Source organism: Anarrhichthys ocellatus, unplaced genomic scaffold (assembly GCF_004355925.1).
Source record: "Anarrhichthys ocellatus isolate YVR2014 unplaced genomic scaffold, GSC_Weel_1.0 scaffold49, whole genome shotgun sequence".
NCBI classification, from domain to species: domain Eukaryota; kingdom Metazoa; phylum Chordata; class Actinopteri; order Perciformes; family Anarhichadidae; genus Anarrhichthys; species Anarrhichthys ocellatus.
In genome coordinates, this window is record NW_022280079.1 from 3,123,476 (window position 1) to 3,138,927 (window position 15,452).

Genomic DNA, 15,452 nt, shown 5'->3' on the forward strand with positions numbered 1-15,452 from the left:
GTGTGTGTGTGTGTGTGTGTGTGTGTGTGTGTGTGTGTGTGTGTGTGCGCGTTCAGACCAAGCGTATGCTGGTGGAGAAGATGGGCCAGGAGGCGGTAGAGCTGGGCCACGGTGATGTCAACATCACTGGACTGGAGGAAAACACTCTGATCGCCAGCCTGTGTGACCTGCTGGAGAGGATCTGGAGCCACGGGCTGCAGGTCAAACAGGTCAGCACACACACATACACTGAAAGGGAGTGGGGATGTATGAGGTGCATATCTGTAGTTAGCGTATTACCTACAGTAGGTTTGTTTTGGAGACACAGACAGGAGTACCAGCACAGGAGTTAAGCGATGTACTGCTGTGGACGTATTTTAGACAGCTATACAATCTATATCAGTTTAAGTGTACGCAGTATTTGGAATACTTTAGGCTGGGGTACTCCAGTAGCTCACCTGGTAGAGCATACACCACATGTACCAAGGCCAAATCCTTTCCTTGCTGCATGTCGTCTCCTCTCTCTCTCCCTCTCCCCCTTTCCTGTCTATCTCTATCAAATAAAGGCAAAAGGGCAAAAAAAAGTATCGAAAAGAATAATTTCACCTCTTCCATTTCCGAGGAGGAACTGAAGCCGTTATCTATGTTCTCTTCAAAGCCACAAGACTCCTTTGACAAAAAAACTAATTTAACCACACAGAACCCTGAGTATGGTCTACCACCGCCTCGATCGGTTAGTTTGTTTGTGTTATTAATTCAGATTCACAAAAGTCACACAATAACACAAGCAAACTAACTGATCGAGGCGGCGGTAGTCCAGCAACTCTTGTGTTCTGGGAGGTAAAATTGCTGTTTTTACCAATGGAGTCTGGTGCCTTTTGAAAAGAGCATAGATAACGGCTTCAATTCCCCATCAGAAAGGGCTGTCTGACAGCAAGGTATAGCGATGACAATATTCTAAAGATAGCGTACACTTAAACTGATATAGATTTTTTTATCTGTCTAACATACGTCCACAGCATTACATTACTTTGATCCCATGCTGGTTCTCCTGTCTGTTTCTCCAAACCCCATATACTGTAGGTAATACACTGACTATGGAGAAGTACCTCATACAACCCTACTTCTAAACAGATTTATAATAAACACAATCTGATGGCACACACACCCACCCATGCTGTCAGTATAAACACACTGTGGTTAATCAGGTTTGTATGATCATATTGGATAGGATTGGATTGGATATTGTGTATAATCTTCCTCTTCATCAGTGAATGCATTGGCTGTCTTTACGTGTGCCTTGATTCTGGTTCTCTGACCTCTCAGGGGAAGTCGGCCCTGTGGTCCCACCTGCTGCACTACCAGGCCCGAGAGGAGAAGCTGGAGCAGCAGCAGGCAGAGTCACCAGGTAACACAGACACACACAAACTGTCTGTCCTGCATTACCTAAAACACATCTCTGATTTTAACAAAGCCATTATATCTTATATTATTCTTCAACAGTGTCAAATGTTCCTGAGAGGAGGAAGTCCGACTGTTCCGTAGCAATGCCGTCTCTACGCGTGTCCCTCATACAGGATATGAGGTACGTGCTGCTGTCCTCTAGCGATGGCAGGAGGACACTGGCCTGCAGAAACAGCCTCAGTAGCACACTGCTGGTTAACTACAGACAGTAGTCCATTCTGGGTTCAATACAATTTGAAGGTTAATTTTATGGACAATTACAGAAACATAGTTCATACTTGCAGTATTTCAGAAATACCCATGTGAAAACATAAACCGCTTCCTGACCCCTCAGAATCAGAGAACAAGCTCTTCATTCTAAAGCTGCATCTTCGCACTGACCATTTAGTAAATTCCAGAAATTATTGTGAACTATTTCCATTAATCTTTTAATTTTTCAAGTAAAAAAGCCAGACATTCTCCATTTGTCAGATGTGTCGATTCATTGCTAGTCTTTGTTTTCTGTGGTAGTAAAATATACACGTTTGGGTTTTTTGATTGTTTGTCAGACAAAACAAGACATTTGAACACCTTTTACCTCTGATATTTTACAGACCAAACAGTTAACAGATACATTGAGAAGATTACATTATTGGCTACCTTCTTGCTTTTACCATTCCATCTCTAATACGCCACCATCCTCACATATAACATGTATGTAATAAAGAACTGGATACGGTGTTCCAAGATGGCACCCCAAAGACAGTTGTTGACTATGTTTTTCAGGTTTCCTGAGGCTTTTGTGTTTTCAGGGCCAATAAAAAGCCATGCTGAGCAACATGATACCAGAAGCTGAAGCAACATGCCCACAACTTGTATTATTTTAACTAAGAACTGTTGTTTGAGAATTAAGACCTAATATATACAACATTTTGACAATACAAAGAGTAATTTTGGGGTGTTTGTGACACTCCGAAAATAGTTTCACATCTATTTCTTCTTCACTGGTTGTAATTCTGTAACTGTGACCACTATGCTGAAAAGAAAATGCTGAACTGCCTGTCTCTGGGGTTCTTTGATACGTAGCACAGAAAAACCCTGTTTCCCTAGGTGTTGTTGAGAGGCATTCTGGGAGATTTAAGAATCATGTCAAGTTCATTTTGTTTACATAGTTCAAAATCAGGGTTTCTAGTTCAAAATGGGATTCTCATGGTTTTGGCGTAGAGCCTGGCTACTTTGCAAACTACTTTTCACGTAGATGTTTGTTTCTTTGTTTGTTTATGGAACAAAGAAAGAAAGATCTACGTGAACTAAATGAATGTAAAAACCAAGAAGAGCAAGTTTACAACAGGACATACAATAAGTTTTGTATATGCAGTAGACGGGAGTAGCAGTGGTAGAATCATACAAACAGAATTGTAATATTACGTAACATATAGTGAATATTGTAAGTATTAATACTGCAAAAAGTAAAGAACAGTCTGACTCTCCTCTTCAGACTGACTGAAGTAAAGGCTGAAACCAGCAGGTTCATGTTAAATTACAGTAGTTTATTACTAAGAGTCACTGATCATCAGGGTGATGAGGGTGGACTTTTATGGCGGTGTGCCCGTTTTTACGAGCCTTCATCCATCTGTCTTCTGTCCCTCCATTGTCGGTCTCCTTAGGCACATCCAGAGCATGTCCGAGATAAAGACAGACGTGGGACGAGCGAGGGCCTGGATCCGCCTGTCTCTGGAGAAGAAGCTGCTCTCTCAACACCTTAAACAGCTGCTGTCCCGACACGCCTTAACCAAGTGAGCACACATGTGATCAACTCTCACACACACACACACTTGCTCTGTGCTTTTGGTAAGGGTGAGATTGATTTCCGTGTTCTGAGATGCAGCTGTTCTAATATCATTGCATGTCCCAAAAGATGAGTTATTGTAAACCAATCACACCAATATGCGAATCAAAACAAAATAAATTTATATCAAATGTGTGAAGACATTTATCCAGCTTTTAGACTCGATATTTGCAGTTCTTCTGTAAGTGTTATTAAATCTCTTTCTTCTCCACCTCGTGGGAGACGGTTGCTCTTCATCGGACCAGACACGTTTTAATTTGTCTTTTCTCTTGTGAAAGTGAAAGTTATTGGTTGAAAATACTTCAGATAAAGCATAAACCTCACCATTGTTTGGCTTGTCCAAATAAGCTTTCAAGTGTCCTGTCCATAGACTGTATTAAAAGAGTAGACGTAGTCTCAGGGTCTGAAAAGTGAAGCCAATGCGGAAGTGCCTCAAAATTGCATTATCCCTACTGAACCAGCAGGGGGCGACTCCTCCGGTTGCAAAAAGAAGTCTGGTTGTATAGAAGTCTATGAGAAAATGACTCTAATTCTCACATGATTTATTCCCTCAGTAAACATTGTAAACATGAGTTTATGGTCTCAATCTCTAGTTTCAAGTCTTCTTCTATACAGCATGATGTTCAGTTAGTAAATGATGGTCTATTTCGAGTCAAATAGACCATAAAGCAGGGTATGCTTTAGGGCGGGGCTACCTTGTGATTGACAGTGGCTCAGTGGTAGAGAGCTCGTCCTTCAGTCAGATCGGCGGTTCGATCCTCGGCTCTGCTAGTCCATGTCGATGTGTCCTTGGGCAAGACACTTAACCCCAAATTGGTCCCAAATGCTGTGCATGTCCTGCTCTGCCAAATGACAGGAGAAAGTGATATTAATACATGCATTAGATGCTTTGTCTACAAGTCACCAAATTATTAGAGAAATGTCATATTATTTATGAATGAAGTGCTGTTATCCAATTCAGAATCTTGAAATTCAAAAAAGTGGAAAATATACTCCAGCCCACCACATGAAGCTGACCACCCTGGATAAATTGTTCCCTTTCATACATAAATCATGCCTGATGAACAAAACTAAGTACTTTAGTTTGAAGTATAAGTCCAGGCTTATGTTGGTACTGCAGCACTGTCCTCATAATCTCAATGAAAAGTGAAGAATACCTTGAAAAATGTTTGCAGTTTTACATAATATAAACCATAGTCTTTTTTTATCACAGAAATGATCTTAATACAATTTGAATGAAAAAAACACCAAGAAAAGACACTTCTCTCTGGCTTACTTACTGATACATGGCTGTCCATTACCAGCAGCTGACCCAACATGAAAAGGTATCCAAACTCAAGACTGAGACAAGTTCTTCAAACAGTAAAGAAAAGGGGCGGAGTTTGAACAGCAGACGATGATATTCTAAAGTGAACCTAACCTGGCTGTGTGGTGTCCTACAGGAAGCTCTACAAGCGCTACGCCTTCCTGCGCAGTGAGGAGGAGAAGGAGCAGTTCCTCTTCCACCTGCTCTCCCTCAACACCGTCGACTACTTCTGCTTCACCAGCGTCTTCACTACCATTAGTGAGTTCTGCCTTGCATGACCTCCGACCCCTATCCAATCAGAGTTAAGCTTCCACCTTAACATCCAAACCTCAGCTCCGATTCAAACATTAGTACAACGCCACGTCTGCTTGCTGGAACACCATGATTGGTTAGAATAAGACAGTGTGGAGCATTCTGATTGGACCCTAAAGAAAAGGGAGCATAGATGATAGAGTTTTGCACTGTAATGTGTTTTTTGTTCTGTGTTTTTCCAATACAGTAGCTTTTCAAAATATGGAAAGTATCCTCACTGACTGAGCTATTAGTATGAATAAACCATGAGGAATGAGGATGAATGTACGGTTTAATCAAGTTTTAATACACAATGTATTATTCAGCTCACAGACCAGCTAATCCCATTCAGATAAATGAACACACGTACATGCAGAGTGTGCATGTCTGCAGCCACAAGCCATGCTTTAAAGTCCTCCGTTTCCTTTCTGCTACAGTGTGTTCGCCATGAATCTGTGATTTCATTATTATATCGACCCAGTTAGATAACCTACCTACATTGAGTCTAATTAGCTTGTTATCGTTTATTTCTCTGCTGTGGCGCTGACGTGGCGTTTCTGCCCCCTCAGTGATCCCGTATCGAGTCGTCATCATCCCCATCAAGAAGTTGAGCAACGCCATGACCACCTCCAACCCCTGGGTGTGTGTGTCCGGAGAGCTGGGAGACTCGGGCATCATGCAGATCCCCAAGAACGTCCTGGAAATGACCTTTGACGTGAGTGGTGTGACCTTTGACCTCTCACAAGCTGAGCACACTCCGAGCACAGTTTGGGTGATGTCCAGGCTTTCAGTGTGTCGGGCATGATGTTCAGCTTTACTCTCCGTGTTTACCTCCTTTATCACTGTAGCACTGCCCCTCTGTGTTAACCTCCTTTGTTACTGTGACACCGTCACACTCTGCATGCTAGCAGCGCATACATTAAAGGAACTACTGCTAGTTTTACATGTTTAAGTTATAAGATATATATGTATATGTATATATACAGTTGTGTGAAAAAGTGTTTGCCCCCTTCCTGATTTCTTATTTTTTTGCATGTTTGTCACACTTAAATGTTTCAGATCATCAAACAAATTTAAATATTAGACAAAGATAACACAAGTAAACACAAACTGCAGTTTTTAAATTAAGGTTTTTATTATTAAGGGGGGGGGAATCCAAACCTATATGGCCCTGTGTGAAAAAGTGATTGCCCCCCCTAAACCTAATAACTGGTTGGGCCACCCTTAGCAGCAACAACTGCAATCAAGCGTTTGCGATAACTGGCAATGAGTCTTTTACAGCGCTGTAGACGAATTTTGGCCCACTCATCTTTGCAGAATTGTTGTAATTCAGCCACATTGGAGGGTTTTCGAGCATGAACCACCTTTTTGAGGTCATGCCACAGCATCTCAATCGGATTCAGGTCGGGACTTTAACTAGGCCACTCCAAAGTCTTCATTTTGTTTTTCTTAAGCCATTCAGAGGTGGACTTGCTGGCGTGTTTTGGATCATTGTCCTGCTGCAGAACCCAAGTGCGCTTCAGCTTGAGGTCACGAACAGATGGCTGGACATTCTCCTCCAGGATTTTTTGGTAGACAGCAGAATTCATGGTTCCATTTACCACAGCAAGTCTTCCAGGTCCTGAAGCAGCAAAACAGCCCCAGACCATCACACTACCACCACCATATTTTACTGTTGGTATGATGTTCCTTTTCTGAAATGCCGTGTTACTTTTACGCCAAATGGAATGGGACATACACCTTCCAAAAAGTTCAACTTTTGTCTCGTCAGTCCACAGAGTATTTTCCCAAAAGTATTGGGGATCATCAAGATGTTTTCTGGCGAAACTGAGACGAGTCTTTATGTTCTTTTTGCTCAGCAGTGGTTTTCGTCTTGGAACTCTGCCATGCAGGCCATTTTTGCCCAGTCTCTTTCTTATGGTGGAGTCATGAACACTGACCTTAATTGAGGCAAGTGAGGCCTGCAGTTCTTTGGATGTTGTTCTGGGGTCTTTTGTGACCTCTTGGATGAGTCGTCGCTGCGCTCTTGGGGTAATTTTGGTCGGCCGGCCACTCCTGGGAAGGTTCACCACTGTTCCATGTTTTCGCCATTTGTGGATAATGGCTCTCACTGTGGTTCGCTGGAGTCCCAAAGCTTTAGAAATGGCTTTGTAACCTTTTCCAGACTGATAGATCTCAATTACTTTGTTTCTCATTTGTTCCTGAATTTCTGTGGATCGCAGCATGATGTCTAGCTTTTGAGGATCTTTTGGTCTACCTCACTTTATCAGGCAGGTCCTATTTAAGTGAGTTCTTGATTGAGAACAGGTGTGGCAGTAATCAGGCCTGGGTGTGGCTAGAGAAATTGAACTCAGCTTTCCAAAGATGTGATAAACCACAGTTAATTTATGTTTTAACGGGGGGGGGCAATCACTTTTTCACACAGGGCCATGTAGGTTTGGATTTTTTTCCCCCTTAATAATAAAAACCTTCATTTAAAAACTGCATTTTGTGTTTACTTGTGTTATCTTTGTCTAATATTTAAATTTGTTTGATGATCTGAAACATTTAAGTGTGACAAACATGCAAAAAAATAAGAAATCAGAAAGGGGGCAAACACTTTCACACAACTGTATGTATATATATATATATGTATGTGTATGTATATGTGTGTGTATATATATATATGTATATAACTTCAGCTCAGTGCATTCTGGGATGGCATCCTTGAAAAGGATTAAGGATTGTATTCAGCTAATTCTCATTTCCAGAGTCCATGAATTAATCAGGGAAATGAGATAAAGAAACATGTAAAAAATTGTGACGAAATATTATTAACATCATTATATTTAACTAACTGAAAGATGGGAGGTAAGAGAGGCACGGGATTACTAGAACCAGGACTGAGTGAGGCAGACCCGGCTCCAGTAAAATGAGAGGTTGTCTAAAGGGATTCTTGTGTTCGGAAACACTACCACTTTCGTCCACAGGGACCGCCAAAATCAACAAAAAATGAAAGTTCCTTGTAGTAATTTTGGGTTACTTAACGTAATCCCCGATTCTTTTTCTAACGTTGTTCAGTGTTTCACTATGGGAATCGCCTCGGTGTGACAGACAGGTCGAACTGTGCTATAGCTCCGCCCCCTCATATTACCACAGTAGACCGCCTACTCGCAAATCATTCTCGCTTTCTTCCCGTGAAGAAACTTTAGCTCCCTCAGCTCATCTAGGCTAGCTTGGATTTTCTACTCTACGGTTCACAGACCGGGTAGTGCTCTGGGCTTGGCCCGTGAGAGGTGGAACCTGAACGGCAGGCCTGCCTGCACGGGTCATTAACACCATTCAGAGTGTAAGGGCCGCCTCCACTCGCTCTCTTTACAGTGGTAAATGGTAGGTTTTTGAGGAGTGGTGCCAGCTGAGGCACACCATTCCTTTTCAGTGTTCAGTGGTTGACCTGCTGTGTTTCTTGCAAGAATTGGTAGATAAGGGTAAGGCGTTTTCTACTATTAAAGTTTATTTAGGCTTTGGGGAGAAGCCCGTGGGGCAACATCCTTTGGTATGTCGTTTCATGAAAGGTGCACACCGTAAACTCCCTGTTTCACGCCGAGGCGATTCCCACAGTGAAACACCGAACGACGTTATAAAAATAGCTTTGATTTTGTTAAAGATAGTGACATATTGTCAGATAGTAAAAACAGCAGCAGTAATATCAGTCCTTTGTACATCAGTTGATTGTACACTGATAAAGTATATATAGTAGGGTTTGATGTTGCAGTATTTGATTCATTCGGTTTTGTCCTCCCTGTGTGTCTGTGTTTAGTGTCAGAACCTGGGGAAGCTGACCACGGTGCAGCTGGGACACGATAACGCCGGCCTGCTGGCTAAATGGCTGGTGGACTGTGTCATGGTGCGCAACGAGATCACAGGACACACATACAAGTGAGTGGAGTGCTGTGTGTTGTCTGCTGTGCTCGGTCACTCCGGGTGTCCACCACCCACACTGAAATATCTCAACAGCTATCTGATGAAGTGACATTTTTTACAGCCATTCATGATCCGCAGATGATTAATCCTACTGATGTTGGTAAACCTCTGACTCTCCCTCAAGCGCCACCATGAGGTTGTTTCTTATCTCGACAATTATCAGATGGATTGCCATGAAATTTACGGACAATCCGGAGAGATTGGTGAATAGGTTTTCAAGATTCTGGCATTTCATTTAGACATACAATAACCAAATTATCATAAATATAAATTCCTCAGTAATATCTCCCTTTTCTTTTTTTCGAAAAATGACTCTCGGTTCCAGAAACCTTTTAACTTCCTTTGAGTTTTTTGTAGTTTCCTAAAATATACACACCACGTGAATATGAAGCATGGGGGAGGGATCTGTTATCAACGAAAACAGATCCCTCTAAACCCCTCAGCCCTCTGTTGTCTCCCACCCCTCCAGGTTTCCATGTGGTCGGTGGCTCGGTAAGGGTGTGGACGACGGCAGCCTGGAGAGGGTCCTGATCGGTGAGCTGGTGGTGCCCAGCGGAGAGGAGGATTCTGGGAGAGGCTGCCGTACACCCCCGCTGCAGCGCTCGCCATCCCAGACCAGACGCATCAACATCACGTCGTTGTCTGGACGAGGATACAGTGAGTATCTGTCAGGACTCGCATGCAGCTCTGCAAACACTCACTGCTGTAGACCCACTCTGGTTTTAAATCCCCATAGCCCCACCGAAATGATGAATTACTTACTTGGATTACATTTTTTATTTTAAGAAACAACAAAACAACAAAAACGTAACTAACATATTTTTAACTGACTTTAAATATAATTAACTTCATATAATTAATACCAAATTACATAGTTATTTACAGGATACTGCAATTTGGTAATTATACCGACTCATGAGATAAAGCTTTATAGTTATATCACAACATAAAAGCTGTTTCAGTAGGCTGTCCAGAATGTGGCACCAGAGTAATAATAGACTTTTAAAAAAGCAATTTTAAGTTCACCCCAAAATCAAAACTAAATACATTTCCTCTCACCTGTAGTGCTATTTAACAATCTAGATAGTTTTGGTGTTAGTTGCCAAGTGTTGGAGATATCGGCCGTAGAGATGTCTGATTCCTCTCCGATATAATGGAACTCATGGACACTTCATCCATAAATCCATTTAAGAAACCTAACAGCAATGTCTCTTTCCAGAATTGATGAATCGGTTACTCAAGATAATCCACAGATCTTGTAGTAAGCTGTTTTTTTTTTTTTCTACCCAACTACACCAGCCAACTGTATCACTGAAGGATGTATGCATCTACTCACGGACGAAAGGCTCGTGCTTGTGACAGCGCACGGTGTAAACATTAATGGTGTCTTCCTTGACTGAGCTGTAACATTGGCTAGCTCAGTGGTGCTAGGGGAGCTAGCAGTAGCAACAGCGGTGATACGGTTGACGGGTGAAGCGTGGCACAATTAAAATAGTTCCTACATTAAACTGCTCACAAGGTCTGTAGATCATCTTGAGAAACCGGTTCAGACAGCTCTCGTTATGTTTAACGTAGAGGAAACCTCTATTTACATTTTCTAATGAATAATATCAATTAGTAATTGTCTTTGTCTGTCTTTTAAAGACATAATAAGGAAACTGAATTAAGTGATGTTTTTATTACTTTTTTATTTTGAGCTTATTATTTTAGCACCATCTAAATTAAAATTTTAGAGAAGAATAATTTTTGAAATGTATGAGTTATTGATTGATAATGATTAAAACACTGGAGCGATCTATAATAATTCCAGTAGCTCACTTTAGACTCAATATTTCAGAGCTCTGTCTCTGTCAGGAATGAAATGATGGTCTGACAATGACTAAACCCTTGACTTTAAAGTCTACAAATACTGGAATGAACTTGTAAAATACTCAGTGTCCTGTGTGTCATATAGCAGTGAGGTTATGCTCATAATGGTTGTTGAGACTGTCAGAGATCTTCTCTGTAGGGCCAAAGAAATTCTTAGTCAACTAATATTCCTACGTTGTTGTTGGACTTGTTGATTTAATCAATAGATCTGTAAAACCGAGTTTCTCCACAAAGAATCACACAAAATCACCACCTTCTTTTCATTCATACATTCATATGTTTCTTGGAAATAAGTCATTCAGCATGAAAAATGCCTAAGAGGGGGCAGCCATGCTTCTCTCTGCTTGTATATCAACACGGCCGTTTTCTTAATTCCAGAACTGACTTCAGCCCAAATCCAAGAAGCCATCGGGGAGGCTGTAAACAACATTGTCAAACACTTCCACAAGCCAGAGAAAGAGGTGAGCGACTGATCTCCTTCTCAGAATCGGTGATGAATTAACAGATTTGTATTATTTGAATCACTGCTGTACTTTCTCTAAACATCACCAGACTGTGTGGATGTAATTCTCTCCGTCTCCATCTGACTGTGTTCATTATGTTTTACTCAGTGCTGAGTGCTCAAGTGCTGGTCTAACAGTGCAGGCCTCACTTTAATAAGTGCCCTCTTGTCAGAGGAGTGATGGAGTAAAGGGCAATGCATGCAGCCCTGAAAGAGGCTGTGAACCAGACAACACTGATTCCATGTAGTCACAGGCAGTTTTTGCCTCGAAGGGCTGCGTGAAATTCTCTCCTGCCACACTACAAAACTACAAATCCCACAGGACCACGTAAAGATTTATGGCATTAACAGTTTTTGTCAGCTGTGTCATCCTCTCGCCAATTTTCTTTGTTAACCAGCTCAAACTGCAGGATCAAGTTCAGGGGCGGAAAGTAGATCCCAACTGGTGGAGTTTGGTAGAAACGAGGCACTATTTTAGCACTAACCAGCACCAAAGTCTGAAGAAGTGGCGATCGCATGACTAAGAACAGTCACCTGTAGTTAGCAGGGACATTTCATTTCGTGTTACCTTAATTTTTAGAATTTTTTTGTTAGCTTTAGTTGTGACCAAAGACAAGCAAAACAATGGTGTTCTTCGTGAAAAGAAGTAATTCAAGTTACCATGTAGTGGTTATGAACCTCATGTCAACAGTTTGCTAATATTATTGTTCTCAACTTGTTTCCACACTATTCACAGGCTTTTTTTCTTTATATAATTAGTTTCTATATTACTGTTTCTGTTGTCAACAGAAACAGATGTAGACCCAGAGTTGTTTTAAATCCCATGGATAAGGTAGAGTTTATGTAAAGGGAACTGATTTCTGTTCTCTCTGTGTCTCCTGGGGTTCTGGATGCAGAGAGGCAGCCTCACCGTCCTGCTATGTGGAGAGAACAGCTTGGTGGCAGCTCTGGAACAGTTCTTCCACCATGGCTTCAAGTCGGCGCGGCTCTTCCAGAAGACTGTGTTTGTGTGGGACTTTGTGGGTGAGTGTGGAGGGACAGCGCCATCTGCTGACAATAGCCTGAGCTATTTAATTTGGCACATTTTAGGTGATTTGTGGGGGAAAATGTGTTCATTTAGTAATTTTTTTTAAAGTCGAATTTTATGTATTGAACCGGATTTTGTCAATGTGTATGCAGCACCATCATGTATGTTTTTTATGTATTTTAGTTCAGAAATTGATTTTTATGTAAAAAGAGAAGGAGCTGCACACTGATTCGTATTTTATGTTGGGACAAAATGAATGATTTGCAGAACGTTGTGTTGGGAAACATGTCGTCTCCTTTCCCTCTGCAGAGAAGGCTGTTGCCTACATGGAGTCAGCTGACCAGATGGGAGACCTCCAGGAGACTGCGGAGCCCCTGGGGATGACCTGTCAATCACTCTGTCGCTACGTCAACGCGATCAACTCCACCCCCAGGAACATCGGCAAGGACGGGAAGTTCCAGTTGCTGGTCTGCCTCGGAGCCAGGTACGTTTTAAGAGAGCACTGCTGCACCTACCTACAGTTTATAATTCTGTGATGTAAAGAGAGTTCACCAAGAACAGGGGCGGAAATGTATGAATTATGTTTTAGAAAATGCATTTCAAGACAATATGCCATTTTTCCAGAAGAAACTCTGATATAAAAATATTCACACACACCAAAGAGTCATGTCAAGTCAGAGACGATTTATATACTATATTTACACATTTAATGAACAGAGAGATATTCATGATCCAATATGTCCTATTGACATACATTATATTTGGACATAGTATGATGAGTGTATATGAGTGTTTAGGGTCCAATCAGGATCCAACCACAGAACAGAAACGTATCGGAGACAACAGCACAGACAGAAATAGAAATCCCTTGTGATAATATCCCAAGCTGTTTGAACTTTAGCTGAAAATAACAGTTATGGTAAGAAGCTGACCGACAAAAGAGGTTTTCAGGGGCCTAGAGAATCTAACTCACCCTCGCTGAGCTGCTGCGTCTCTCGTGCAGCAACCACACAGACAACGTTGCTGCCGGCCCTTTTTTCTACATAGTTTGCATTCAATAATTGCCATAATGTTTGATTTCATTATAAATGTCATAAAAAAGTTAAAAATCGCGTGCTCATTTGTGAATAATGACAATCCACAATCAAAAGCTTGGTACAGAAATAATTTTATGAATTGATTATGTCCACAGAAAGACAGCAGAGGGCTTTTATTTTGAAAAGGAAACAGGAAGTGTTTTTACCATGTCTGTGACATTTTCAACTGATATAGACATCAAAACTGTAGTAATGTTGCTGGTATGATGTCAAAAGATAATTTTCACCGTTTCTGCTGTTAAAAATAGGCGAGACCTCAACTCTCTGGAGGAGACGCAACAAACACACAGCCGAGTCTCAATTGCTGCTCCAAACTCTTAACATGGCAGTGTGGCAGAAAACAGATATCAGATGCTTGTATGCACTATATAGGCATCCTCCTGCCACCCAGTGTAGAAACGTTATCTCACTGTTTGTTGTGCAGAGACCGCCTGCTGCCCCAGTGGCTACCCCTGCTAGTGGAATGCCCGGTGATCCCGCGGATGTACGAGGACATTGCTCTGCTCAGAGACCGCACCACCGTCAACGCCCTCATCGGAGTCCTGGAGACACTCCACGACTTCCCCGTCACACTGGAAACCTCGCTGGTTAAAGGCATCGACCTTTAGCCCTCAGGAGAGACAGCTCTTCATTTTCCTCTAATACTTCCCCTTACTACCACCAACTGCACCCACCCTTCCACTTTTAGCCTATTGGCTCTGGGATGAGTCACATGACCAGGGAAGGAGGAAGTGAGGGACATGAGAAGTTTGGTTACCAAAGCAAAAAGTTCCACTGCTTCATGTGAGAGGTTGAGGCTTTCGATCGGCCATAAGCCTGGATGCAGTATTATTACCCTGCCTGTGGCTCTGAAAGACCCTTTTTAATTAAATTACAACCACTGCTTCATTATGCTTTATGTCATGAACTACAAATCCCAATCACATTACCTTCCACGGAGCCACTGGCTGCATTTTTTTCATTACGCTTTAAATCTACTTGCTGTTATCCCTCGTAGTATTTTATATTTTTCTTATTGTCAACACATTCCAGGAAAAGACCCAAACTAACAATGTGTTAGTCTCTGAATACTTTGAATTCCCGACCCTTAGCTCCAAGCCCACTGGTTACAACTGAAAACAGCCCACAAATATATTGTTTTTTTTAAGCTCAATAATTTCCTAAAGCAGCTGGCCACTTTAGTTCTGAAGAAACATTACTGGGACAGTAGGAAAAAAGTGCATTTGTTTGGGAACTATTTTCAGCGGCGGATTAATCCACATTTGGTGCTCCAGTGAGTATTTGTGGCAACTGTTTGTGAAGGAACGTGTCCCCCAGTGCCACAGCGTGCACAGATAATGGAGCTCTATGTGTCAGAGGAAGACCATGTATCAAATCCAATGTGGGTTTTGGGTCATAGACAAATATCAAATATCACCAGACTTTTTCTTTCAAATTTGTCAACATGTAATGCTAATGTAATTCCACAAAATATAACAGCAAGCTAATGTCTCTGCAAGTTGATTTTAAAAGTTTACTGAAATGAACTTAAACAGTGGCTGATTGGAGAAAAGCTAAATTTAACAAAAAAAGCCTAAAAGTAAATTACTCTTTGGAAAACTGCTGACAGTAACATACACTGATATACGGGGCAGAACCATGGGTGTGTTTCTTTAAAATTTAAGGAGCAGCAGCAGACATTTCCCTGTGTGCTAGCTGTGTCAGCTTAGCTTAAACTGTGATATTCACTTTCCTAGTCTGCAACTGGACGATCACAGCGCCACCATCTCTGCACCCTAGTTAGCGTTAGCGAGCGTGCCTACGGGACACTGCACTGACACACTGGTTCCAGTGGGAAGGATTATGATGAAGGTGCTGATGAAGTCTTGTTGTGTGATCTAATGACTTTCCTACAGAGCCGTGTTGTGAAGTCACCGGCTCCCCATGCCTCTCTTTCTTTGGACTTGCTGGACTTGTGCTGGACATTTCCTCTGCTTTGAGCCTGCGGATGGACACAAAAACTGTTCTCAGTGATGTGGCTCAGAGTCAGGAGCTGAACCCTGTGACTGCATGGACATTCCTACTCTTTTTAATGCTCTCTGTGTGTGTGTGTGTGTGTGTGTGTGTGTGTGTGTGTGTGTGTGTGT

At 41.9% G+C, this 15,452-nt stretch overlaps 1 protein-coding gene across 3 annotated transcripts in view; it reads left to right on the forward strand.

Annotated features, from left to right (window-relative positions):
• Positions 1-15,446, forward strand: part of dennd5b (DENN/MADD domain containing 5B) — a 37,781-nt gene extending 22,335 nt beyond the window's left edge. For all 3 annotated transcript variants that reach the window (XM_031869842.1, XM_031869843.1, XM_031869844.1), the window contains 12 exons: positions 57-209; positions 1,306-1,387; positions 1,483-1,564; positions 3,090-3,218; positions 4,714-4,835; positions 5,438-5,583; positions 8,668-8,786; positions 9,301-9,488; positions 11,079-11,161; positions 12,099-12,225; positions 12,539-12,713; positions 13,751-15,446. In XM_031869842.1, coding sequence (XP_031725702.1) covers positions 57-209; positions 1,306-1,387; positions 1,483-1,564; positions 3,090-3,218; positions 4,714-4,835; positions 5,438-5,583; positions 8,668-8,786; positions 9,301-9,488; positions 11,079-11,161; positions 12,099-12,225; positions 12,539-12,713; positions 13,751-13,934 — 1,590 coding nt within the window. In that variant the 3' untranslated portion in view covers positions 13,935-15,446. The remainder of the gene's footprint in view (positions 1-56; positions 210-1,305; positions 1,388-1,482; positions 1,565-3,089; positions 3,219-4,713; positions 4,836-5,437; positions 5,584-8,667; positions 8,787-9,300; positions 9,489-11,078; positions 11,162-12,098; positions 12,226-12,538; positions 12,714-13,750) is intronic.
• The last annotated feature ends 6 nt before the right edge of the window (positions 15,447-15,452 follow it).